The sequence below is a fragment of the Primulina huaijiensis genome, chromosome 15 (assembly GCF_012295235.1).
Source record: "Primulina huaijiensis isolate GDHJ02 chromosome 15, ASM1229523v2, whole genome shotgun sequence".
Classification (NCBI taxonomy): Eukaryota; Viridiplantae; Streptophyta; class Magnoliopsida; order Lamiales; family Gesneriaceae; genus Primulina; species Primulina huaijiensis.
In genome coordinates this window covers 4,410,636-4,431,625 of record NC_133320.1, presented here as the reverse complement: position 1 = coordinate 4,431,625, position 20,990 = coordinate 4,410,636, and the positions used below count along the sequence as shown (strand labels likewise).

The 20,990-nt window shown below is 34.6% G+C and overlaps 2 protein-coding genes across 9 annotated transcripts; one reads left to right on the top strand and one right to left on the bottom strand.

Annotated features, from left to right (window-relative positions):
- Window positions 1–1,612: 1,612 nt before the first annotated feature.
- LOC140959533 (casein kinase 1-like protein 10) lies at window positions 1,613–8,832 on the bottom strand. Of its 3 annotated transcripts, none has more exons than XM_073417414.1 (14): window positions 8,148–8,831; window positions 7,992–8,032; window positions 7,283–7,352; window positions 6,647–6,795; window positions 6,461–6,556; window positions 6,109–6,179; window positions 4,598–4,659; window positions 4,428–4,491; window positions 4,222–4,306; window positions 3,593–3,719; window positions 3,403–3,476; window positions 3,261–3,318; window positions 2,366–2,481; window positions 1,613–2,139 (listed from the first exon to the last, which is right to left on the bottom strand). In XM_073417414.1, exons 1-14 carry the CDS (start codon window positions 8,221–8,223, stop codon window positions 1,870–1,872), a joined length of 1,359 nt encoding a protein of 452 aa, XP_073273515.1. In that variant the 5' UTR covers window positions 8,224–8,831; the 3' UTR covers window positions 1,613–1,869. The 3 variants fall into 3 exon arrangements, with proteins under 3 accessions (XP_073273515.1, XP_073273514.1, XP_073273516.1); XM_073417413.1 differs by having other exon boundaries at window positions 2,366–2,499; window positions 8,148–8,830; XM_073417415.1 differs by lacking the exons at window positions 1,613–2,139; window positions 2,366–2,481 and adding an exon at window positions 2,531–2,698 and having other exon boundaries at window positions 8,148–8,832.
- A 2,972-nt stretch (window positions 8,833–11,804) lies between these two features.
- LOC140959668 (protein CHROMATIN REMODELING 8) lies at window positions 11,805–20,290 on the top strand. Of its 6 annotated transcripts, none has more exons than XR_012172039.1 (8): window positions 11,805–12,496; window positions 12,758–13,294; window positions 13,380–13,779; window positions 14,269–15,124; window positions 15,258–15,867; window positions 16,057–16,515; window positions 16,702–17,545; window positions 17,787–20,290. XR_012172039.1 is itself a non-coding variant. In XM_073417612.1 (8 exons), the coding sequence occupies exons 2-8, from the start codon at window positions 12,401–12,403 to the stop codon at window positions 17,386–17,388; spliced, it is 3,645 nt and encodes a 1,214-aa protein (XP_073273713.1). In that variant the 5' UTR covers window positions 11,805–11,995; window positions 12,372–12,400; the 3' UTR covers window positions 17,389–20,290. The 6 variants fall into 6 exon arrangements, 2 of the variants coding, with proteins under 2 accessions (XP_073273713.1, XP_073273714.1); XR_012172038.1 differs by having other exon boundaries at window positions 16,702–18,571; window positions 20,051–20,286; XR_012172040.1 differs by having other exon boundaries at window positions 16,702–17,935; window positions 20,051–20,284.
- Window positions 20,291–20,990: the final 700 nt, after the last annotated feature.

The window sequence follows — 20,990 nt, the reverse complement described above, 5'->3', positions numbered from 1 at the left end:
ACCATATCAATCTCTAACTTCAAGCAATACATATACGGATTAATATTCAATCTCGGTACACTTCGACGGCATAACGACGTAATCTTTCGATACCGGTAATGCCAACAACAAGCTCAACAAATCATAAGCAAGATCATATCATCTCAATTCTAATTCCAGCATGTCAAAATCTATTCAATTCAATCAATATATGCTGAAATTCATAACAAATGCATACGGTACCATTTCTTCAATCCGGTTGCGAATAAACGTTCTCAATAATCACAAGAACAATTAATAACAATCAAACTCTGATTTCCCCCAACCATCTCAACTTCAAATCATGTTGAAAAGTAATAACACTTACATCCTTAGATAGCTCTTGATGAGAGGAACAAGAATCTACACTCGGATTGAAAATCAGCCGGTCGGATCGCGTGAAATCACAATACGAATCAAACTTGAAGCTTTGAGAATTCCTGAAACTTGTCTCAATGTCTGCTGGAGAAATGAGGAAGAATGAATGAAGATTTGTATATATATGTATCATGCATGTCAAGGGGCAAATGGCTTCATCTTTGCATTACACGTCTCGCGCATATGCGCGACCTCAACCGGCGCATAAGCGCGAGGCCTTTGATCTCGGCATTTTGGCTGTTCTGCTGCTCGCGCATATGCGCGAGACCTACGGTCTCAGCATAATTCAATTCCAGCACCTCGCGCATATGCGCGAGGCCTTCGACCTCGGCACATGGAACTCGCGCATATGCGCGCCTCTCTGCCGCGCATGTGCGCGATACCTACGGGATTTCAACTTAGGCTAACTCGTGCATGTCCCATTCTGATCGCGACTTGATCCATCTATAAGCGCTACACGTGATAATAATTAATCTCAAATTATCAACATAAAATTCTCGGGCATTACAAATATTGAATAGGAATATACAGAAAATAGCATCATACATTTTGAACAAGAGTAGTCTCTTGTGAGATGGTTTCATAGATCTAAAGTGAAAGTAATACTTTTAACATAAAAAAAAAAAATTCATGAATTGATTCGGGTTTGAGAGCCGTGTCACAAAATTGATATATGAGACCGTCTCACATGATTTTTTGTGTTTAAACAATTTATTATCATATATGGGAAAATTAGGTATATAGGACCAATGAGATCCTATTTTAAAAAATAGAGCGGATATTCAGATTGACATCAAAAGAGTTCCCAAGAAGAAGATTCTTATTGCTGTAATGGAAGCTACTGGGGAGCGTTTTGAACTAGAATTTACACTATCATGCTTGCTTTCAATGGTGAAATTCAAACTTCGACAAATGGCTCATGCAATATTATTGTTTTTAAGGGAAGGTCGCTCAGTGTAGCTTGCTACCTGGACCTTCCCCCCAAAAAATTCATGCACGTTTCAGTTCAGAATGAATTGTTGTTTCATGCTGCAGTTCGTTTTTTTTTTTGTTGTAAATTTAATTTGGAGAGTTTGGCTTCCGTGCAAATTTTAATTTAACCATTGGTTTTGAACAAGTTTGGCTGACCGCTCTCCCCAACGGGAGATTTTAACATCTCTTTGAAATTGAAGAATATAAACATCGGATTCAAAATCATTGCGTTAAAATTTGACTTAAGGTATAAATGAGACGTGTTACTTCTAACGTAGTCTTGGAAAACAAGAGCTGCTATGCGTAAAAGTCGACAATTTCTTGGATGAGCAAGCTATGCTTTGTGCTACATGTAACAGAAACACCTCTTCCCAAATGACCTACTGTGCAAAACGTGGCGGTGTCCGACACAACACATTTAACATTTACAACGATAAGATATCACCGAAGATCTCACCTTAAATAGATCGTCCGCTCCAACATTACCATTGCCGAGTCAATTTACTTCTTTATTGAGAGGAAATCAAAACTACGAAGCGGGTCAACGCGAGAGGCTTTCGTAATAGCAGTACGAGAAAAGGATGATGGCTTGTTGGGATCAGTGCCGGGTTGAATTCTTTGTGCGGTAGATATACGACCACTGCTTGAGACCAGTCTACTAGAGCGGCCATCAGTGACCTCGCCAGAGGAGGTTGGCCTGCTGGTTGAAACAGCTGCTCTCTTTGAAGAGCTGCCATTTCGAGAAGTACGGCCTTTTTCTGAATCAGGTTGCTGCAATCAAATTAAGAACTTCAAACATGTCTTTTAAATATTAAAAGCAAATTTTGATAGTTCAAGGATACATCAATTAAATCAGAGCAACTGTTGCATGGTCAAAGCATGTATGTCACAAGCAGATGATGCAGCTGGAGTGATATGAGAATCGAGAATTCAATGCAGGAAAACCAAATGGAAACGGTCGAAAAATATCTATATGGAGAAGAAAAGGAATAAATACCACGTCCTTGGATGAAGGCATATCATCAGATGTCCTGAGTCTTGAATGATCTCCATGCCGAGTAGGACCTGAAGAATTCCTTCTAGAGAAGGCTTCGACTGTGCCTGAAAATTTATCTCGAATATCTTGCCCTGCTAGACAACACAACCAAATAAGAAGTGAGAACTATAAATCTACTAGTAGTAGATATACGGAGTACATATTTTAGTGAGAAAATGAACGTGTTAACTCATATAATGCAAACAGACAAAAAACATTCATACATGATCTCTCTCAATGTTCAGCACTTAAAACCACATAAGTAGTTACTCCAAATGCTTTGTAATTTACGACCTGTACATCAATGCCCCAATCACATTCTAATAATTTTTTAAACGACCACAGTTTTTGAGATGTGAAAGGTGACAATGCAATTCAACATACAACAATAGTTCTCATTCCTCACAGAGTTAACTCGGAATTTAGATAATATCTTCTCATCATTTTCTCAGTTTTGCCTGCAGCTATCAATATAATTTTATTCAGTTATTGGGGCAAATTACATGAACACCCCCCTATGAAAATTGACAAAAAGCGAAAAACCCTTTGTGTTAATTGGATTTAGAAACCTATGTTTCTAAAAATCAGGCATAACAAATATGGTAAATATGATTGAGTTTTAAAAATTCAAGGGTTAAATATGCTTGATTTTTAAAAAACAGGGGTGTAAAAACCTATTAATATTATACATGGGATTTTGTGATTTTTTGTGTTTTTACAAGGGTGTAAAATGCTATTGCCCTCAAATGCTGATTAAGGATTCAGTTTTACTTTTACTTTACATCTTAGATTCTGAACATTAAGAAATTTACAAATTATGCACCCATCAGTTAAATACAGAGATCCGAGAGATTACCAGATGTTCTTCCTGGTCTTTCAGCAGAAGTTCCAGCCACTGCATTGCCAGTGGGATTCTGAAAGTAAATGCAAAAATTACTGCTTCCATATAATCGAGTATAAAAACAGGCTGGAGAAGATAATAAAATGCATATATTTACTCTTGATCTGGAACTGGCTCCAATCTGGGGATACTTCAATATGGTCCAATCAAACACATAATCAAATTGGTAACCTGCAAAAATATTGCAACGCATCCACACTTCACTACAAGTCACTTGAACTGATACTTAAAATATTAAGACAAGAAGAAAATCTACAGAGACAGATAAAGTTTAGGTATAAAATTACCTTCACGAATAAATAAGTCCCTAAAAAGCCTCTTCAAATAAGAATAATCCGGCTTGTCCTCAAATCTTAAAGAACGGCAGTAGTGAAAATATGATATGAATTCTGATGGATATGATTTGCACAACATCTGCAACATACCAAAAATCATGTGAACTTCCAGGTCTCGTAAGTCACATGTAATACAACAAATGAACTCTGAAATCTAGAAAGGGCAAGTCGAATCAACCAAGGATGATATGAGCATCCATTCTATGAGTAAATATTATACTTGATCAAACCACAATAAGGTACAAATACTGAAACAGTTAATCCTTTTGCTTTGTTAGATTGAATGCAATGCAAAAGCAAGTTTCAAACCAAAAAAGAGTCCATTTGTCATCGAAAATTTTAGCAACAAGCAACCTTGACTCATACATCAGGCACTAACAGCAGCCAAGGAATCAAGAGAACAAAAACACTTCGGGTGTAGGTTGCAGGATGGGCATATCAAGCAAACAAAGTGGGACATTTGATGGTAGCTTCAGGTTGTATCATTAATTCACTTTTTAAACCCACCGTGGAGAGGATAAATTTCAAACTTGGACACAATGCCACAGCCCATATTAATCATGCAAGCATTTGGTATATACCTCTATAGGAGTTAACATCTTTTTCTCACTGATCTTGTCATATTTTTGTTTTTTGGTGCCAGCTTTAAGTCCCTGCCAGGGAAGGCTGAAACATTAAAAAAAAAGAATATCAGTATGGAAGTATAGTAACAAAGACAATTGCCAAGACAGATCCAAACAAGGTAAAAAAGTTCCCAACCAATAAGTCGTACACTTGTCCAGCTCACCTTCCTCTCAGAAAATACATTAGTACATAACCAAGAGATTCCAAATCATCTCTTCTGCTTTGTTCTGCCAGCATTACCAAACCACGATGAAATGAAAGTAATTAGACCGAAAAAAATCTAAGGAACTTAAAGATAAGAAACAATTATCGTTAAAATACACCATTACTCACCAACACCAAGGTGTGTATTGACACTAGCGTAGCGAGCGGTGCCTGTGAGATTCTTATTTTCCCTAAAAGTAAACGTTAAGAAGTTTAATGAGTCTGTATATAAAAAATATTGACCTGTCACAAATTGTCAGTATATGTTAAAAGTTAAAACTCTATTCAGGGATTAACAAAAATACATCTTCCAGCAACCACATTGTCAATACCCAAGTTTAGGGCGTGAAAATCAACCCACCAAAGGATTTGCATAATTATAGCACTTGCCAAATTTATGTTAAAGCACTCTATTTCTCCTCAAATATTAGGCCACGACAAGTGGAAAAGTAATTAAAAATACTCATCATCTATTAGCAAAATTTACATTTACTGATCTATTTTAGCGAGGTTAGAAATAACCATCAAACTTTCTCTCTCCCCTTCTAATTGTTCAGGTCCAGATAAGGGAGTTAAGAAGGGGTTTACAGATCCTTGTGTGCCTAAGAGCTGACAACAGTTCGTGTGCTACTACATTAATATGTAAGCAGGGGGAAAGGTAAATGATAAAATAATGTTAGACAGACATTAGAGGAATAAATAAATATGATTACTCAGCCATTGATCCTTGCAATTAAGATGACACATCTTGTCATTTTAATGGACTTACAATACCATATTTATTATTTAATTTAACTGTCAATATCATACTAATTATTTAATCTTAAATGTCAGTGTTGATAACATCACACAGCTAAATCATCTATCAGTAGGGTGTTCATCGGTCGTGTCGGTTCGACTCAATTTTATTTCAGTTTTCAATTTTAGGAATATATAATCTGATATCCAAACTGTTTTACTTCGGTTCGGCTTCTACAAAAACGGTTCAGTTATTTCGGCTCGGTTTGGACAATTATTTAAATTAGTAATTGAAGTATGTTTTAAAATATTTAAAATATAATATTTTATAAAAACACTTAAATATAAAGTCGAATGAATTAAGTAAATATTAATCAACTAAAAGTTAACAAAAATTATACTTAATTCACTAAATATCATTTTATAAAATAAAATATATAATCTTTATAAAAATAAATTATTAATCTATTCAGTTTTTTCGATTGGTTCGGTTTTGACATGCATAATATGAAACCAAACCATATAAACTTTGCCATTTCGGTTTTAAAATTTGTATCCAAAATAAAAAATTTCAGTTTTCGGTTCGGTTTCCTATTTTTACGGTTTGGATTTTGTGTTTTTTTCAGTTTGAACACCCCTATATATTATTAGTCATGTTGAAAGAGTTAGATTAAAAATCATGCATTCGTAGAATTACAAATCACAGAAGTAATCTTGCTTAACAGCATAGATCAAGACCACCATGTTATCCCAAAATATTGTCGTAAACTCTTGGTTTTAAGCCAGTAATTGTTATCCGGCATTGGACTAACTTCCAACCATCATATTCAGTTCAGGCACCCTTTGAGACAAGTATGATAACATACCGAATGACTTGGGCCTAAAAAAAGATAAGAATGTACCTGTATGGTACGTGCTTATGAGTCTGGAGATCCCTATATTTTTTGGCAAGACCATAATCAATGACATAAACCTGCAATATATACCGTTAGAGCACTAAAACAATTACATGTAGCAACTATCATTTATACATCCATGAAACTCTACCCTCAACACAACCAAGAGCAGCACATCCACTAATCATTCAAATAGAACAAAATTAAATGCTTAGAGTAAATAAATTAGCACAAGATTATGACAGTCTCTAGAAAGGTCATTTATTATAATTGTAGTCAAAATGTTACATGTATAATGCTCAGATCCCCCAAACAAATGTATGAAACATAGGAACCTAAGAATAACAGAAAGAGACACCTGATTTGCTTTGCGCCCCAATCCCATCAAAAAGTTGTCAGGCTTTATATCACGATGAAGAAATCCTTTAGAATGCATATATTCGACTCTGTTGATCTGAAATAAGATACACCTTTACTTACTAAAATTAAATCAAAATTCATAACCATAGTGTACAGAAAACACTTAAATATTCAAACTACTTACCAATTGATCCGCAAGCATTAAAACAGTTTTCAAGGACAACTTCCTGTTACAATAGTTGAATAGATCTTCCAGGCTTGGTCCTAGAAGGTCTATGACCATGACATTATATTCAGCTTCAACCCCAAACCATTTCAGGTTAGGAATACCGGCTGCATTAAAAACAGAATGCAATCAAATTAGATTAAAGATTTTGTATCGTACTTCAGAATAAATTTCCATCAGACAGTAAACATTTTACTCATTTTTTACACCTGCATGGAACAAAAAATATACAACATAAAACTTCAAAAAAAAAAATACAAAGGAATCAGAAATAGCAAATATTTCAATCTTCAGGTGTATATATGTGTGTGTGTTAACACTCCAATTAGAAAACATCACACCCAATCATCCCAGGAAGTCTTCCGGGAGGAATAGAAGAGGAAAAACACAATTACAGAAAAGTTACGAGCTTAACACATCATTTCCTCCATAAACAGGTGTAGGTATTTAAGCGTGCCTAACTTTATTTACAATTATTTATTACTGATCTTAGCAAGAGCCTACGAGAATAAAATGATAACCCATACTGTGATCAATCAAAATGAACTGTTTGATCTTTCAAAAAATGCACGCGGGGCGGGGAGAGCAACTTACTTCCTCCTTGTAGAAGCGTATAAATTTTTGACTCATAATGAAGTTGAGGGTGCTTGGTCTTCACAGATTCCTGGCAATTGTGATAAAAAAATAAAATTATGATGATAATCAATTCACTAGTTGCTAAAAAAAATCAGACAAATCTTCCTTAACCTTCATCGACACCGTAAATTTGAAGCTTCCTCACATGCTTAAAAAAATAATTATAAGTTTCCGTTTAGCATACATAAAAGAGGTGTGCTTTTCCGCATGTAATGCTAGAATCCAGCCGAGTCCATATGTACAAATTTTCCCATGTCCATAGAACTTAATTGAAAAATAGCGTTCCCAATCAGATACAGCATTCCAAAACATGTATGTACATTTTAACTCGTATTAAAAAGTATTTATCTTTGTACCAAAGCTCTCGGGCATGATAGAAAATAATTAATTTTGAAATTGCATCTCATAACCGATGGTGTTTTTTTATCTTTCAAACTTCCAGAATGGATTAGTTTATTAACGATAAAAAATTCAGGAATAAAGGAAACTAAATTAGAAACAAAATTCCAATCATCCAAAAGTTGATGAAACAAAAGCACTGAAGAGTAAAGATGACAGCAACTATGATAACCAGCAAAAGATTTAATTCGCTTTTGCCCCAGTCCCACACACTGTGGAATACACTAGAAATCAAGAACGAATAATAAAATTGAACCAGCAAGCGTACCAACTTGATGCCTACTTCTTCTCCAGTTTGTATGTTCACCCCTGCAACAATAAACATAATAGATTACTTGTTAACACAAGAAAATAACACATTCAAACGAAAAATGAAGTAATTACGGTAACTAATAAAAAATCATCGGTAATAATTAAATTATACCCAAGTACAGTTCACCAAATGAACCACTCCCAATTTTCCTCCCAAGCTTAAACTTTCCACCCACAACATGATCCATGGCAAACAACTCGATTCAATAACTCGTAAACACCAAATTACCCAAACTCCTACAAAGTTGGATCCTCCAAATTCCGGCCTTAATTCGGGATTATAAAAAAAAAAACTCGAACTAACGACCGATAATTGATTAAAATAACCACTCAACCGCAAGAAATCCTTGATAACGAAAATAAATCACTCCCGGATGCAGATCCAATACATCAGACAACAAACGGCGATCGATGACCTTCCTCCTTTTTATTGAACTGCATTCATAACAACAACACAAACCCTCGATAAAACCCTAATTTTACGACCCCTTCGACAATCCCACCCAAACAAGATCGATAAAAACATTTTTAATTTAATGCAAGATAATAGTTCGGCTTGTGTCACAATTTGTATATACAATTGATTAATCAAATCAAAAAATTATTATTATTAGCAACCAAAATGGAAGACAGTTAAGCGAAGAATCGGGGTTCAAATGAAAAAGAAGATACAGGTGGAGATAAAGGGTGATAATTGAGGAGGTAAACAATGAATTTGTTGAAGAAAACCGGGAAAGAATGAAGATCGCTTGTTGAATAACGGGGTGTATGTGTGTATCGTGGGGGATCGGAAAAGGAAAGCAGCCGCCAGTAAATGGACGGTGATAAATAATAATTTGAATAATGTTACATGTACAACCAAATTTATATAACAATTATTATAACACAAAAAATTCAATACAAAAATTTCATTTATCAACATCTCATGATAAATTCAATGCAAAATCTCACGATATAATAACAAAATTTCACGATTTAATTGTTGTAAATATCGATGTACGATATTTTGGTTGTATCTTTAGCATTATTTTAATAATTTTTATTGAAAGTTGGAGTAAATATTTATCTCACAAAATTATTCGCTGATATGATTTCATATTAATTATGTGTTACATTTGTGTCTCTATTTTAGGTTGGTAATGTTAATTTTTATATAAACAAAATCTTGTTTTTTGAACTTAGTTATGAGATTCCTTGCAAATTTGAGCTAATGGCCCAATTCTTTAAGAGTAGTTGCGAGCCAAATGGTTAATGAAACGAAAACGGAAACGAGTTGGGTTGGATAAAAGAATTATACATAGGCATTCTGGCTCAATTAGCCAAATGGCTGCGGGACATTTGTTTTCACCGAAAATAAATTTAAGATATAATTATTTAGGCTGATGTCCTTAAATTTGAGAACAACGAGAATATCATTAAAAAAAATTCATTAGTGTATTTCTAAATCATATAACTTCAAAACAAGGAGATCATGGGACGAAGTCATGGTTAGTGACAACAGTGAAAGAGATTGAGATTGTGGACAACGAAGAAAGTGTTAAGTTGAACTGCTGGGAGTTGAAGAAACCGTCTCATGGGTGAACAAATGTTGAGAATAAGCAACAGAATAACAGACAACTCAACATCAAACTCAAAAAATACTCCAGCAGCAAATCTACAAATTTTAATCAGTATTTCAAGTATTTTCATCTTTTTATTCTAGATCATATAATTTCTATGCTATTTTCATTCCAATTTCCAGCAAACTTTATGATATTTTTCATGTTTTGTGAATTACTAATGATTTGTAAATATATAATCATGACATAAGTTTATTTCTTCAATTTACATATTAGTCTCATTAGTTTTTAACATCATATTTTATTATGATATTAGAACTGACGATCAAGTATGAGATTCCTTTTCGTATGATTTTTAGAAGATAGATTTTTACGTTTTTTTTTTTACACAAATTGATGTTTTTTACACTGACACGCCCGTAATTTATAAAAATTGTGCAAACATAGCGATAAAATTTTGATTAAACATGTGTAATTTATGTAGCGTGATTAGTTATATGTAGTTTGTTGTATGAAACAAATGTTGGTTGAGCGATAATAATTTTTTTATTAATTACACCGTGATACCTTAGATAATTTTTTTTAGTTGGGATAGGGGATATTTTTTATAATTGGGTCTTGAACCCGAGATCTCGTCCTAAACTTGGGACTTGGTGCAGGGGACAGATCTTGGTTTAGTGTACTCAACAATATATTATAAGTAATAAAGAAAAAGATTGCATTGGTTAATCGACGATAAAATGTCGGAAAAACGAAAAAGAATAATGCGAATAGAACCCACAGTCAAAATAAAATATGAGGGAAAATATAAACTAAATAGTCGAAAAATAAGCATGAATCATTCCCGATCGCAAAACGAGTACAAAATCTAAAAACTGTTGAATGATCTATGAACATTGAAGGAAAAACACATAAAACTTGGTGAAATTTCGGATTTTGTAAATAATATGAAGGATAAAACAAAATCGAGTTACAATAAAGAATATGAATTGAATGATTGTTAATCAAAACGTATTACATATGTGACTCTTCAGGAGAAAGATTTTGGTGGAGTCGGAGAGACAAATTTTAGATCTAGTCATTTTAAGATTTTTTTTTCTTTTTCACAGCAATCACCTCCTCCAAAAAAATAAAAATGTTTTATAATTTAGAAAAAATTATTTTTGGTTTATCAAAATATAGACAATAATATAAAAAATTAGTTACTTGTAATGTCTCAAGCTTAATACATACATACATACATACATACATACATACATACATATATATATATATATGTGTGTGTGTGTGTGTGTATAATATGTATATATATAATAGAATTGTATATATATTGATTAACTGATATAAACTCTAAAATGAATGTATTTTCAGAATAACTACGTTATAATTTTTAACTACATATATTTATATACTCAATTAATTAATTAGTTAAATTCCCTTTAATAAATACTTGGGTCACCAATTATATAGTATCTAAAATAACTATTTTTTTAAATAATGTTAATTTTTAAAATACAGTGGCTAAAATAAACTTCTCTTCAAAAATATTAAATTTGGTACTTTTAAAATATATAATAAATATCTTTTAACGAAGGAAATTTTTATTTTCCTAAATTATATTTTTAAAATAAAAATTTATATTTTTAAACTTTCAAAATTAATTAAAATAATTATTTACCACAATTTATTACGGAGACCACCATTATCTATACTATTATATTAAGTTTGAGACACTTAGAGTAACTAACTTTAGTGTCATGGTCTGTTTTAATAATTATATATATTAATAAAATTTTAAAACTTTAATGTAAGTTATATGTAATTCAACGGACAGAGTCATTGTTTCTTAGAAATTAGAAATTAAGTTATAGGTACAATTCTTACTGATATTATTTTTTAATTCTTTTATTTTTTTATTTTTTAATTTACAAATCAAAATTACAATGTAGTCCCTTACTATTTTTTATAATTATATTTTGATCCTCATTTAAATATAAACTAAATAAATTATAAAAAATATTATACAAGCACGCAACGCGTGCGTCGGTGAACTAATATCCGTTATTTGTCAACTCATTTAAAGCAAAATTTAATATAATTTATAAAATATTTTATAATAAAAATATATTATAGAAATTAATTCTTAAAATCGTACTTGCCAAGCAACTGGACATTGCCATGCGCGCAAATTGATACAATATAATCGCAGTTTGACAAACTCTCAGGCTCTAAGCTCTCCCGAAGATTCGATCGCTCGCACAAGTAATCAATCAATCGCCCGAAAAAAGGAGCATTTAGCCCAAAACTTGGGGTGGGATTCGATGCATCGTCAGTGAATCGGAGTTCGATTACTCGCGGTGCTGTGGGCTGAACCTTAGTGAAATCAGAATCCCTAAATCACGTATACATCTGTATTCGCATGAGAACGTGGCATAATGTATATTGTCGGCGAATCGCTGAATTAAGTATTTGTATCTCTACTGTGTGATTTGAGGAGAAAACGCTGTAAAAAGTTTGCTTTACTTGTCCGTTGTTCAGGAAATTATATCATGGTTCATTTAGAAAAACTTTAAGAGTGGTATTAGGAAAAAAGTTTGATTTTTATAGCATTTATTTATAATCTTCGGAGGCAGCAGTTTGCTCTGTGTTTGTTGAAATATAAATTGTATAATATATAGAAGTCGAAATGTTTGAATACATGAATTTGATGAATGCTGACGTGAACAAGGTATATAGTCATTGTGGTGACTAACAGAAGAATAATATTGTCTGGGCAGCCGACAATTTGGTGACAGGAGTCAGTTCCATGGAAGCAGAAGAACAAGAAGATAGGGTCTTGCTGAGCGCTTTAGGTGTTACATCTGCAAATCCTGAAGACATTGAGCGGGCCATTTTGGAAAAGGTTATAACTCTGAACAACTTTAGCTTTCTCGTCAAAATGCATTACATGTATTTGGCTGTCTGCTAATCAGAACTAGATGTTATTCTGTAATTTCGTTTTCTGTCATGTCTCCTCTTGTGTTTTGATTGTTGACTAGAAATTGTTGCTAGAGAGTTGGGCTTACGAGTCCAGCTGATAAATCTGTAACTTGAACTGTTGTGCATAGTTTGAACATGTCTTAGTTGTATTCTTGCTAAACAGTGGATTTCTTTTCATCAACAGGCAAGGAAAGACGTGGCAGATGGTAATGAAGCTGGAGGGAATAGAGAGGTGGAAGCTCATGTTGAATCAAAGAACGACAAAGGATTTTCTGCTAATCTCAAAAAACTGAGAGCTGTTGAACTTGAAATAGGTGCCGTCACATCTGCTGTGGAGCAGTTTAAGAATTCTAAAAGAAAAGAGGATCCATCTTTTGATGGGGATATTAGAAAAAAGCATAGGAACTTAGAGTTTGATGAAGTGTACCAGGCATCCCCAGATAGTTTGATGCTGCAGCATGCTCTTGCTGCTGACCGACTAGAAAGCTTGATCAAAACTAGGGCTCAGCTTCAGAACGATGTTTCAGTTTTTTCAAAGGATAACCTGCACTCCAAGCTGATAAGAGATCTCGTCAAGGATGATTCTAAATCAAAGCAACTGTTGAAAGAAGTTGTCGAAACAAGTAAGGATAAGAACAAAAGACTTGAATCTGTTTCATTCGTCGAAGATGATGATTTTGAAACAGTCTTGACCACAGCAACTTCTGGATTTGTGGAAACTGTGAGTGATTTTGTTTATTTATAACATAGTCCAAGAAAATCACTAAATGTTTGTTGATAAATTGGTCCAATTGTGCTTGTTCTAGGAAAGAGACGAGTCAATTCGTAAGGGACTTTTGACACCCTTTCACAAGCTCAAAGGATTTGAACGTCGCATCCAAGAGCCAGGGTCATCCAACAGACAGAAAACAAATGAGAATATGGAAGAAAATAATGTTCTTGCTTCATCCAGCATAGCTAGAGCGGTTCGGTCAATGTCAGAGGCTGCGCGAGCTCGCCCGACATCAATTTTACTTGATCCTGAAATGCTACCAAGACTTGATGCACCAAGCCATCCTTTTCAAAGACTGAGAAAGCCCTTGAAGGTCCCTCGGCCTTTAGAGATTGGAACTAAAAAGGATAAAGACACAAAAAAGAAGAGAAGGCCTCAACCAGGGAAGAAATGGAAGAAGATGACTCCTCGTGATGACAAAATCTTACAAGAAGGTGGTATTCCAATTTCCAAGATTCTAAGAACATGTTATCTGCTGTTTTTTTTGAATCACTATGAAGTGTTTCATTGTGTCTTATTTTCGTTTGTTTAAAAGACTTCTCTCTGGGGAAACCGTTTGTAAAAATGCAGCCTTCGTCTTTCTACCTTTTCTAGGCGTTGCTTATATTTTATTGGGATAGTAGTTGTCAGACTTGCCTATAGTGTCACTTATTTTTGTCCGAAGCAGGTTCTGGTGTTTAGTTCTGAAATGCAAGGCTTATCAATCAATTAGATGACTATCCCAAATCGAAAAAACAAAATCAATGAATTTTTTCTTTTTGATCTTTCAGAAGTTTGCGTCTGTTTGTCATCCATAGGTTTACCTATTGTTAATGCCTAATGAATTTTTTTTTCCCGGCAATGCTCACGTCTAATTGTCATGTCGTATCGTTTCTCTCTGACTTACTGGCTTTCTGAGAACCAAACTTTTGTATATAATGAAGATACTGAGATCTCAAGCAATGAAGAACCTAAATTTGTTAATGATGAAGTGGATGATGAAGGGCCTTCATTTGTGACACTTGAGGGGGGCTTAAAGATCCCAGAAACAATTTTTAGTGAACTATTCGACTATCAGAAGATTGGTGTACAATGGTTATGGGAACTTCACTGTCAAAAAGTCGGTGGCATTATCGGGGATGAGATGGGTCTTGGCAAAACTGTACAGGTTTTATCTTTTCTGGGATCGTTGCATTTCAGTGGCTTATACAAACCAAGCATTGTTATCTGTCCAGTCACACTCTTGCAGCAATGGAAGAGAGAAGCTAGGAGATGGTATCCAGGCTTTCACGTTGAGTTGTTGCATGATTCAGCTAAGGAAAAGTCTAGTATTAAAAAGCCAATCAAATCGTATGATAGTGATTATGACAGTGAAGTTTCGCAGGACACTGAGAGGGAAGAAAAAGCATATTCAAAAAGTACCAAAAAATGGGATTCTTTGATAAATCGTGTCTTGAGATCAGAATCTGGCTTGCTGATAACCTCTTATGAGCAACTTCGTCTTCTAGGCGACAAGTTGCTTGATATTGAATGGGGATATGCAGTTCTCGACGAAGGACATCGGATTCGGAATCCAAATGCAGAAGTAACTCTTGTTTGCAAACAATTGCAGACTGTTCATCGTATAATAATGACAGGTGCGCCAATTCAGAACAAACTGTCTGAATTGTGGTCATTGTTTGATTTTGTCTTCCCTGGAAAGCTGGGTGTCCTGCCCGTGTTTGAGGCTGAATTCGCAGTTCCAATATCTGTAGGTGGATATGCTAATGCAACTCCTTTACAAGTATCCACTGCTTACAGGTGCAATTACTGTGTTGTGAGATCTTTGTCTATGATTTGGTGGTAGCATGACAGAGTTGGTTCGCTCTGTATAATTTTTAAATGTATACTATGTTTTGCCTTTTATTTTCTTGGCTAAATCTTGTTCATGCAGATGTGCTGTCGTCCTACGTGATCTGGTCATGCCTTACCTCCTCCGGCGAATGAAGGCTGATGTAGATGCTCAGCTTCCAAAGAAGACCGAGCATGTCCTCTTCTGCAGCCTTACTCCAGAGCAGCGATCTATATACCGTGCATTTCTTGCTAGTTCTGAAGTTGAGGAAATTTTTGACGGAAGCAGAAACTCTCTATACGGAATTGATGTGATGCGTAAAATTTGCAACCATCCCGACCTTCTTGAGAGAGAACATTGTCACACGAATCCAGATTATGGGAATCCCAAGCGCAGTGCAAAAATGAAAGTCGTTGCTCAAGTGCTTAAACTGTGGAAGGAGCAGGGACACCGTGTTCTTCTTTTTGCACAAACTCAACAGATACTTGATATTCTTGAGAATTTTTTGACGGCCGATGGCTACAATTACAGGAGAATGGATGGTCTTACTCCTGTACAACAAAGAATGACTTTGATTGATGAGTTTAACAATTCGGACGATGTTTTCATTTTTATCTTGACAACCAAGGTTGGTGGTCTAGGAACAAATTTAACTGGTGCCAACAGGGTGATTATTTTTGACCCTGACTGGAATCCATCAACTGATATGCAGGTCTGCTTCTTGGCAGGTTCTCAATTTAATTTTTATTTATTTTTTAAATCAGCATAGATATTGGTTGGAAAGGAAAGTCACTTTTATGCATATTTTGAAACTGATATCTTGGAGCTAATCTGGAAGTTATTTTTGGTTGAAGTACATGCAACCAACTATATTGTTAATCATAATTATGGTTTAAGTCAGGCTCGGGAGCGCGCTTGGCGTATTGGTCAAAAGAAGGATGTAACAGTTTATAGACTAATTACCCGTGGAACGATTGAAGAGAAGGTGTATCACCGGCAGATCTACAAACATTTCCTGACCAATAAGATATTACAGAATCCTCAGCAGAGAAGATTCTTCAAGTCTCGCGATATGAAGGATCTTTTCACATTGAATGATGATGAAGAGCGTGATTCCACTGAAACGTCCACCATTTTCAGCCAGTTAGCGGAAGAAATAAATGCCATTGGGGCTGAGAACCAAAAGCTCAATAGATCCAAGCTCATAGAACTAAAATCAAATACTGATGGTTCGCCAATTGACAGAGGACACGATTCAGTTAGCAATGGAATGGGAGAAGGGAGTGGTGATCACAACCGTAGGAAGACAGATGATGAAACGAGTATTTTGATGAGCCTCTTCGATGCTCATGGTATTCACGTAAGTTCCCACTTACTTATTTCATGTATTATGTTGATATATTTATGAGTTGTTGAAGGTTTATTGGGACATCTTGCCCTTATTGTTGTCCTCCAGTTTTGCCTTGAAACAATGTATAATATGAAATCAATCAATCGATTGTTGCATAGATGCTCGAGTATTTTCTTTACTTTTTTTATTTTCCAGAGTGCCATCAACCATGACGTGATAATGAATGCCCACGACGAAGAGAAGATAAAACTCGAGGCACATGCTGCTCAAGTTGCACGAAGAGCCTCAGAAGCTCTACGCCAGTCCAGAATACTACGAAGCCTGGATAGTATAACTGTTCCAACTTGGACCGGCAAATCAGGTTCAGCTGGCGCTCCATTGTCTTCGAAAGGAAAATTTGGCTCTACTGTTAATTCCCGATTAGTGAGTGCCTCAAAGGCGACAGAAGAAGAAGCCTCTAATACAGAATCAAGCAGGCTAAATGGTTTTGTTGCTGGAGCATTGTCTGGAAAAGCATTGTCGTCGGTAGAGTTGCTAGAGAAGATTAAAGGAAACCGAGAACAAGCCATCAATGACGGAATCGAACATCAAATTAGGTTGGCTTCATCGACAACGCGAAGAGAACAATCTTCAAGTAATGGGACTTCTAGATCATCAAACAGCTTGATTGTACAGCCAGAAGTTTTGATACGTCAAATATGTACCTTTATTCAGCAAAAAGGTGGGAGGATAGATTCAGCCAGCATTGTGGATCAATTCAAACTTAGGATACCTTCTAAAGATCTGCCCCTGTTCAAGAATCTTTTAAAGGAAATAGCTATTTTGGAGAAAAACCCGAATGGATCTAATTGGGTTCTGAAGCCAGAGTACCAAGATCAATGACATTTTGGGAAATTGGTCTACTGTTTCTTGTTTTTGCTGGTGCATGAAATGTAGATATACTCGAAAATAAAAAATTTGTGAACTTCAATCCAGTATCCGATTCCCATCAATCTGCTGCATTGGAGATATTGTCCCCACATGATTTATCTTTTGGAAGGTGGACTTTTAACCCTTAATTAAGCATTATTTTTTTCTAGAGAGTATGACCATTTAAGGGATTGTTTTGTCTATTTCTTTTTCTTTTTTCGTGACTCAACAAGATTGGACTGGGTGAATGTTTATCTTGGTTTCCCATGAGTTGAGACGTGGTTTTAGTAGGGTTCTTATAGGAAAGTTTCACCTTTCAAATGGAAAATGCTCAAATTTCTACAACTTTTCTTACGTGTAACACCTTATAGGACCCAAATTTCATGGGTACCATCTCCCTCTGATTAAGCCTCAAGGCATCTATATTTTTATTGTGCCTGGAATGATATCGAAAGACCGGTTACAGTTCGATTACCGGAGAAGGAATCTGATTGATGTGAATACCAAGTTCACCCCAAAGGTTGAAATAAGTTCATATCATTGAAAAATACTATCTTAAATATATTGAGAAATTAATAACTTTTATTATTTATTGTGAAGAAAAAGGGGTATTACCCTGGTAGTTAATACTTACTTCAGCAGTTCAGCATAGTGGAATGTAATCCAGACTTCTAATCTTTGTATAAATGCTGGAGGTGATGTTTTTATAGCTAGATGGTTTTTTTTTAAACGAAATTATATTAATATAGAAAAACAGAGTATAGGGAGACAGATAGATGGTTTTCATTTATGCATCATGCTTGATATCTACGGTCAGTTCATTTTATTTTAATTGTTTGCAATTTTCCCTTCTTTTACCATTACATGATTCTATTGCTATTGTCCTGTAATTTTTAACTTATGTTGAGAAGCTTAACCTGAAGCCAAGTTATTAGATTGTTGCACAACTCACTTTACTTGCTCTTTCGTAAGTCCGGAAGAGAAGTATGAAGCATTAAGAATATCGAATGTTTCTGGAATTTAAAAGAAGCTGAATGGTATGCAAGGACTTCCGCTCATGCATCTTTAGCTGACACTTCTTCACTTTCACAATATATATTCAATGCCATAACTTGATGACACAGTGGAGTGTGAGTTTGATGATGAGGCATTTGCGGTATTATAAATCTTGTTCCTGTCAATTATTTATTTATTTTTTTAATCTTGTACTGTCCAAAACTAGGCCCTTTTTGCAATTTCTGCATGAAATATCACCTAGAGTTGATGATAATAGTGTAAATGATGCCAAATCTCTTGATTTCTACTATGCTGTAGGAAGTTTGGTTTTTGAATATCGTTCATTTGTTGACTTGATAGAAAAACTGCCTAGGCAGTAGGCGGTCACTGACAACCCCTCCTCCCGCCATTTACAACACTGGTTTTCTTCAAGCAATGAGTATCTTTCATTCGTTGACTTGTTAGAAAATTGAGCGATCTGCATTTACCATTGTATTACCTTTTTAACCAAGAAATGCGTGATTAATGAGAAAGATAACAGTAAATGTACTTGCACTTGAACCTAGTACTTTACTTGCAGCACATAGTGTCAGTTTCAATTGGATTAACTTTGTATTCTTTTATAGGTAAGAGAGGATTCATTTTGATTTTTCTAACCAACGAAGCTACTTCTCGATTTCGGAAAAGAATTTTGTAATCTCGCATGACGAGTTTTTGTTTTGCATGTTTTTGAATAAGCTACATTAAGTGACCATCTCTGGATCACTTAGGTGTGGCTATTTACCCCTAGAACGTCGATCATTAGTGGGTTAATCTTTTTATTTTGTGATACAAAGCATTCTGGTAATGATACACAATATTTATTGGGCTGATGATATTTGCGCTTTAATTTATTTTACTCACTAGTGGGTTAATCTTTTTATTTTGTGATATCATTCTGTTAATGATACACAATATTTATTTGGCTGATGATATTTACACTCTAATTTATTTAACTGATTCTCAACTAGAATAATTCAAGTTTTAGGGCTTGTTATCGATCTGCTGTCATTTTCTCAGAGCATAAGATATGAGCTTGTATATGTCATGAATGTGTGTCTATATGTTTATAGTTGCCTTGTATGCGTGGGGTGTCTTTTATTCGTTGGTGCTGTTGAAGTTGAAGATTTACTGAATATTGATGGAAATATTTGGTTTGAGTGTGTCTAATTGGTTTTTGGAACATCTGGTGATCTGGATCAAAGCTTTGTAGGGAGTTGTGATTTGGAAGGCAAAGAAGGGGAAAGGAAAGGGAATTTAAAAAATTTGGTTGTTTGGGAGGTTTTAGTGGAAGGAAAGGAAGGAAAATTTGTTAAGAGATTTAGAACAAAAATTTCCTTCCAAGTGTGGGAAGAAATGGAAGGAAACCAAAAAATCATCTTCTTTTTTTCTCCCTTCTCCCTTCCTTTCTTTTCTTTGCCAACATCCAAACTAAGCCTGAGTGTGGTCGCACTATTTTAGCTTGCTTTCGAGTAAAGGCAGTCGATTGCTTTAGCGATGGTTTGGTCATTTTCTTGCCTGGTATCCGTTATGTGATGATATTTTCATCCTCAATGATATGGATCCGGACTGATATATTTGTGTCTGTTTTTCCTTGTAGATATTTAGTTGCATGGCAATACTCGCCCTTGCAGATGAGGAACAAAGATATAGTTGTTTATTTGCTAGAAGATCTCCAGCATTGGACAAATCACGACTTTTTTGGATATGGCTAATGTGTGGATGGATTAAATTGAGTCATTCTTATACAGTGTCATAAAATTACTATGTTTATTGTTGTAGGATTATCTGTAGACGCATATACTTTGTGACCGTTTAATACAAAAGATGAAACATTTAGCTGATTATACATATTTGATTTCTCTAATATTCGACTCAATTTCTACACAAGATTAGAGTTTTAAATTATTTGATATCTATATATTAATATATAAATTAAAAAGACACATATAATTTTTGCGCGACAATATTAGTCACAGATTGATCAATACCAACTCAGAGTAGTGTATAATGTATGGTTGTTCAACGAGATGGTACCGGTGTATGTTTTTATTTAAGGATAAACATCCATTGTCCTATTAAATCCGAAAAAACACTTTCTTGTAACCAAGAAGAAAAACTAGATTCAACACCCCAAGTTATCATTATTAGTAGTAATAGTAGAAGAATCCAGAAATTACGTAAACCACAATCATAAGAATGCATAAATATCTTTTATCTGACGAATTCTAGGACATAATTTGGTAGTGAAAAGAACATATTTCGAAAATAAATCTATATATATATGTGTGTGTGTTTGACTCTCACGTGCTTTTATAATTATAGATTAGAGAAAAAGTCATACAATTAAGTGTTTGATTAAATAAAAAATATTTTCACTTCATTTATATTTGAGTATGTCTCATGTGATCTGTGAGACGGTTTTACCATTTTCATATTTACAATAAAAATAATACTTTTAACATAAAAAAATATATTTTTTCGTGAGTTATCCAAATAAGAGATTCGTATCATAAAATTGTTCTGTGAGACCGTTTCAC

Bases quoted from the DNA above. Each gene is read 5' to 3' on its own strand.
- LOC140959668 (XM_073417612.1), top strand. From the start codon at position 12,401: ATGGAAGCAGAAGAACAAGAAGATAGGGTCTTGCTGAGCGCTTTAGGT. The intron at 12,497-12,757 runs GTTATAACTCTG...TTTCATCAACAG, and splicing joins AGCGGGCCATTTTGGAAAAG to GCAAGGAAAGACGTGGCAGA. The intron at 16,516-16,701 runs GTAAGTTCCCAC...TTTATTTTCCAG, and splicing joins TCGATGCTCATGGTATTCAC to AGTGCCATCAACCATGACGT.
- LOC140959533 (XM_073417413.1), bottom strand. From the start codon at position 8,223: ATGGATCATGTTGTGGGTGGAAAGTTTAAGCTTGGGAGGAAAATTGGG. The intron at 6,557-6,646 runs GTAAGTAGTTTG...ATCTTATTTCAG, and splicing joins TAATGCTTGCGGATCAATTG to ATCAACAGAGTCGAATATAT. The intron at 4,492-4,597 runs GTGAGTAATGGT...TAATGCTGGCAG, and splicing joins CAATACACACCTTGGTGTTG to AACAAAGCAGAAGAGATGAT.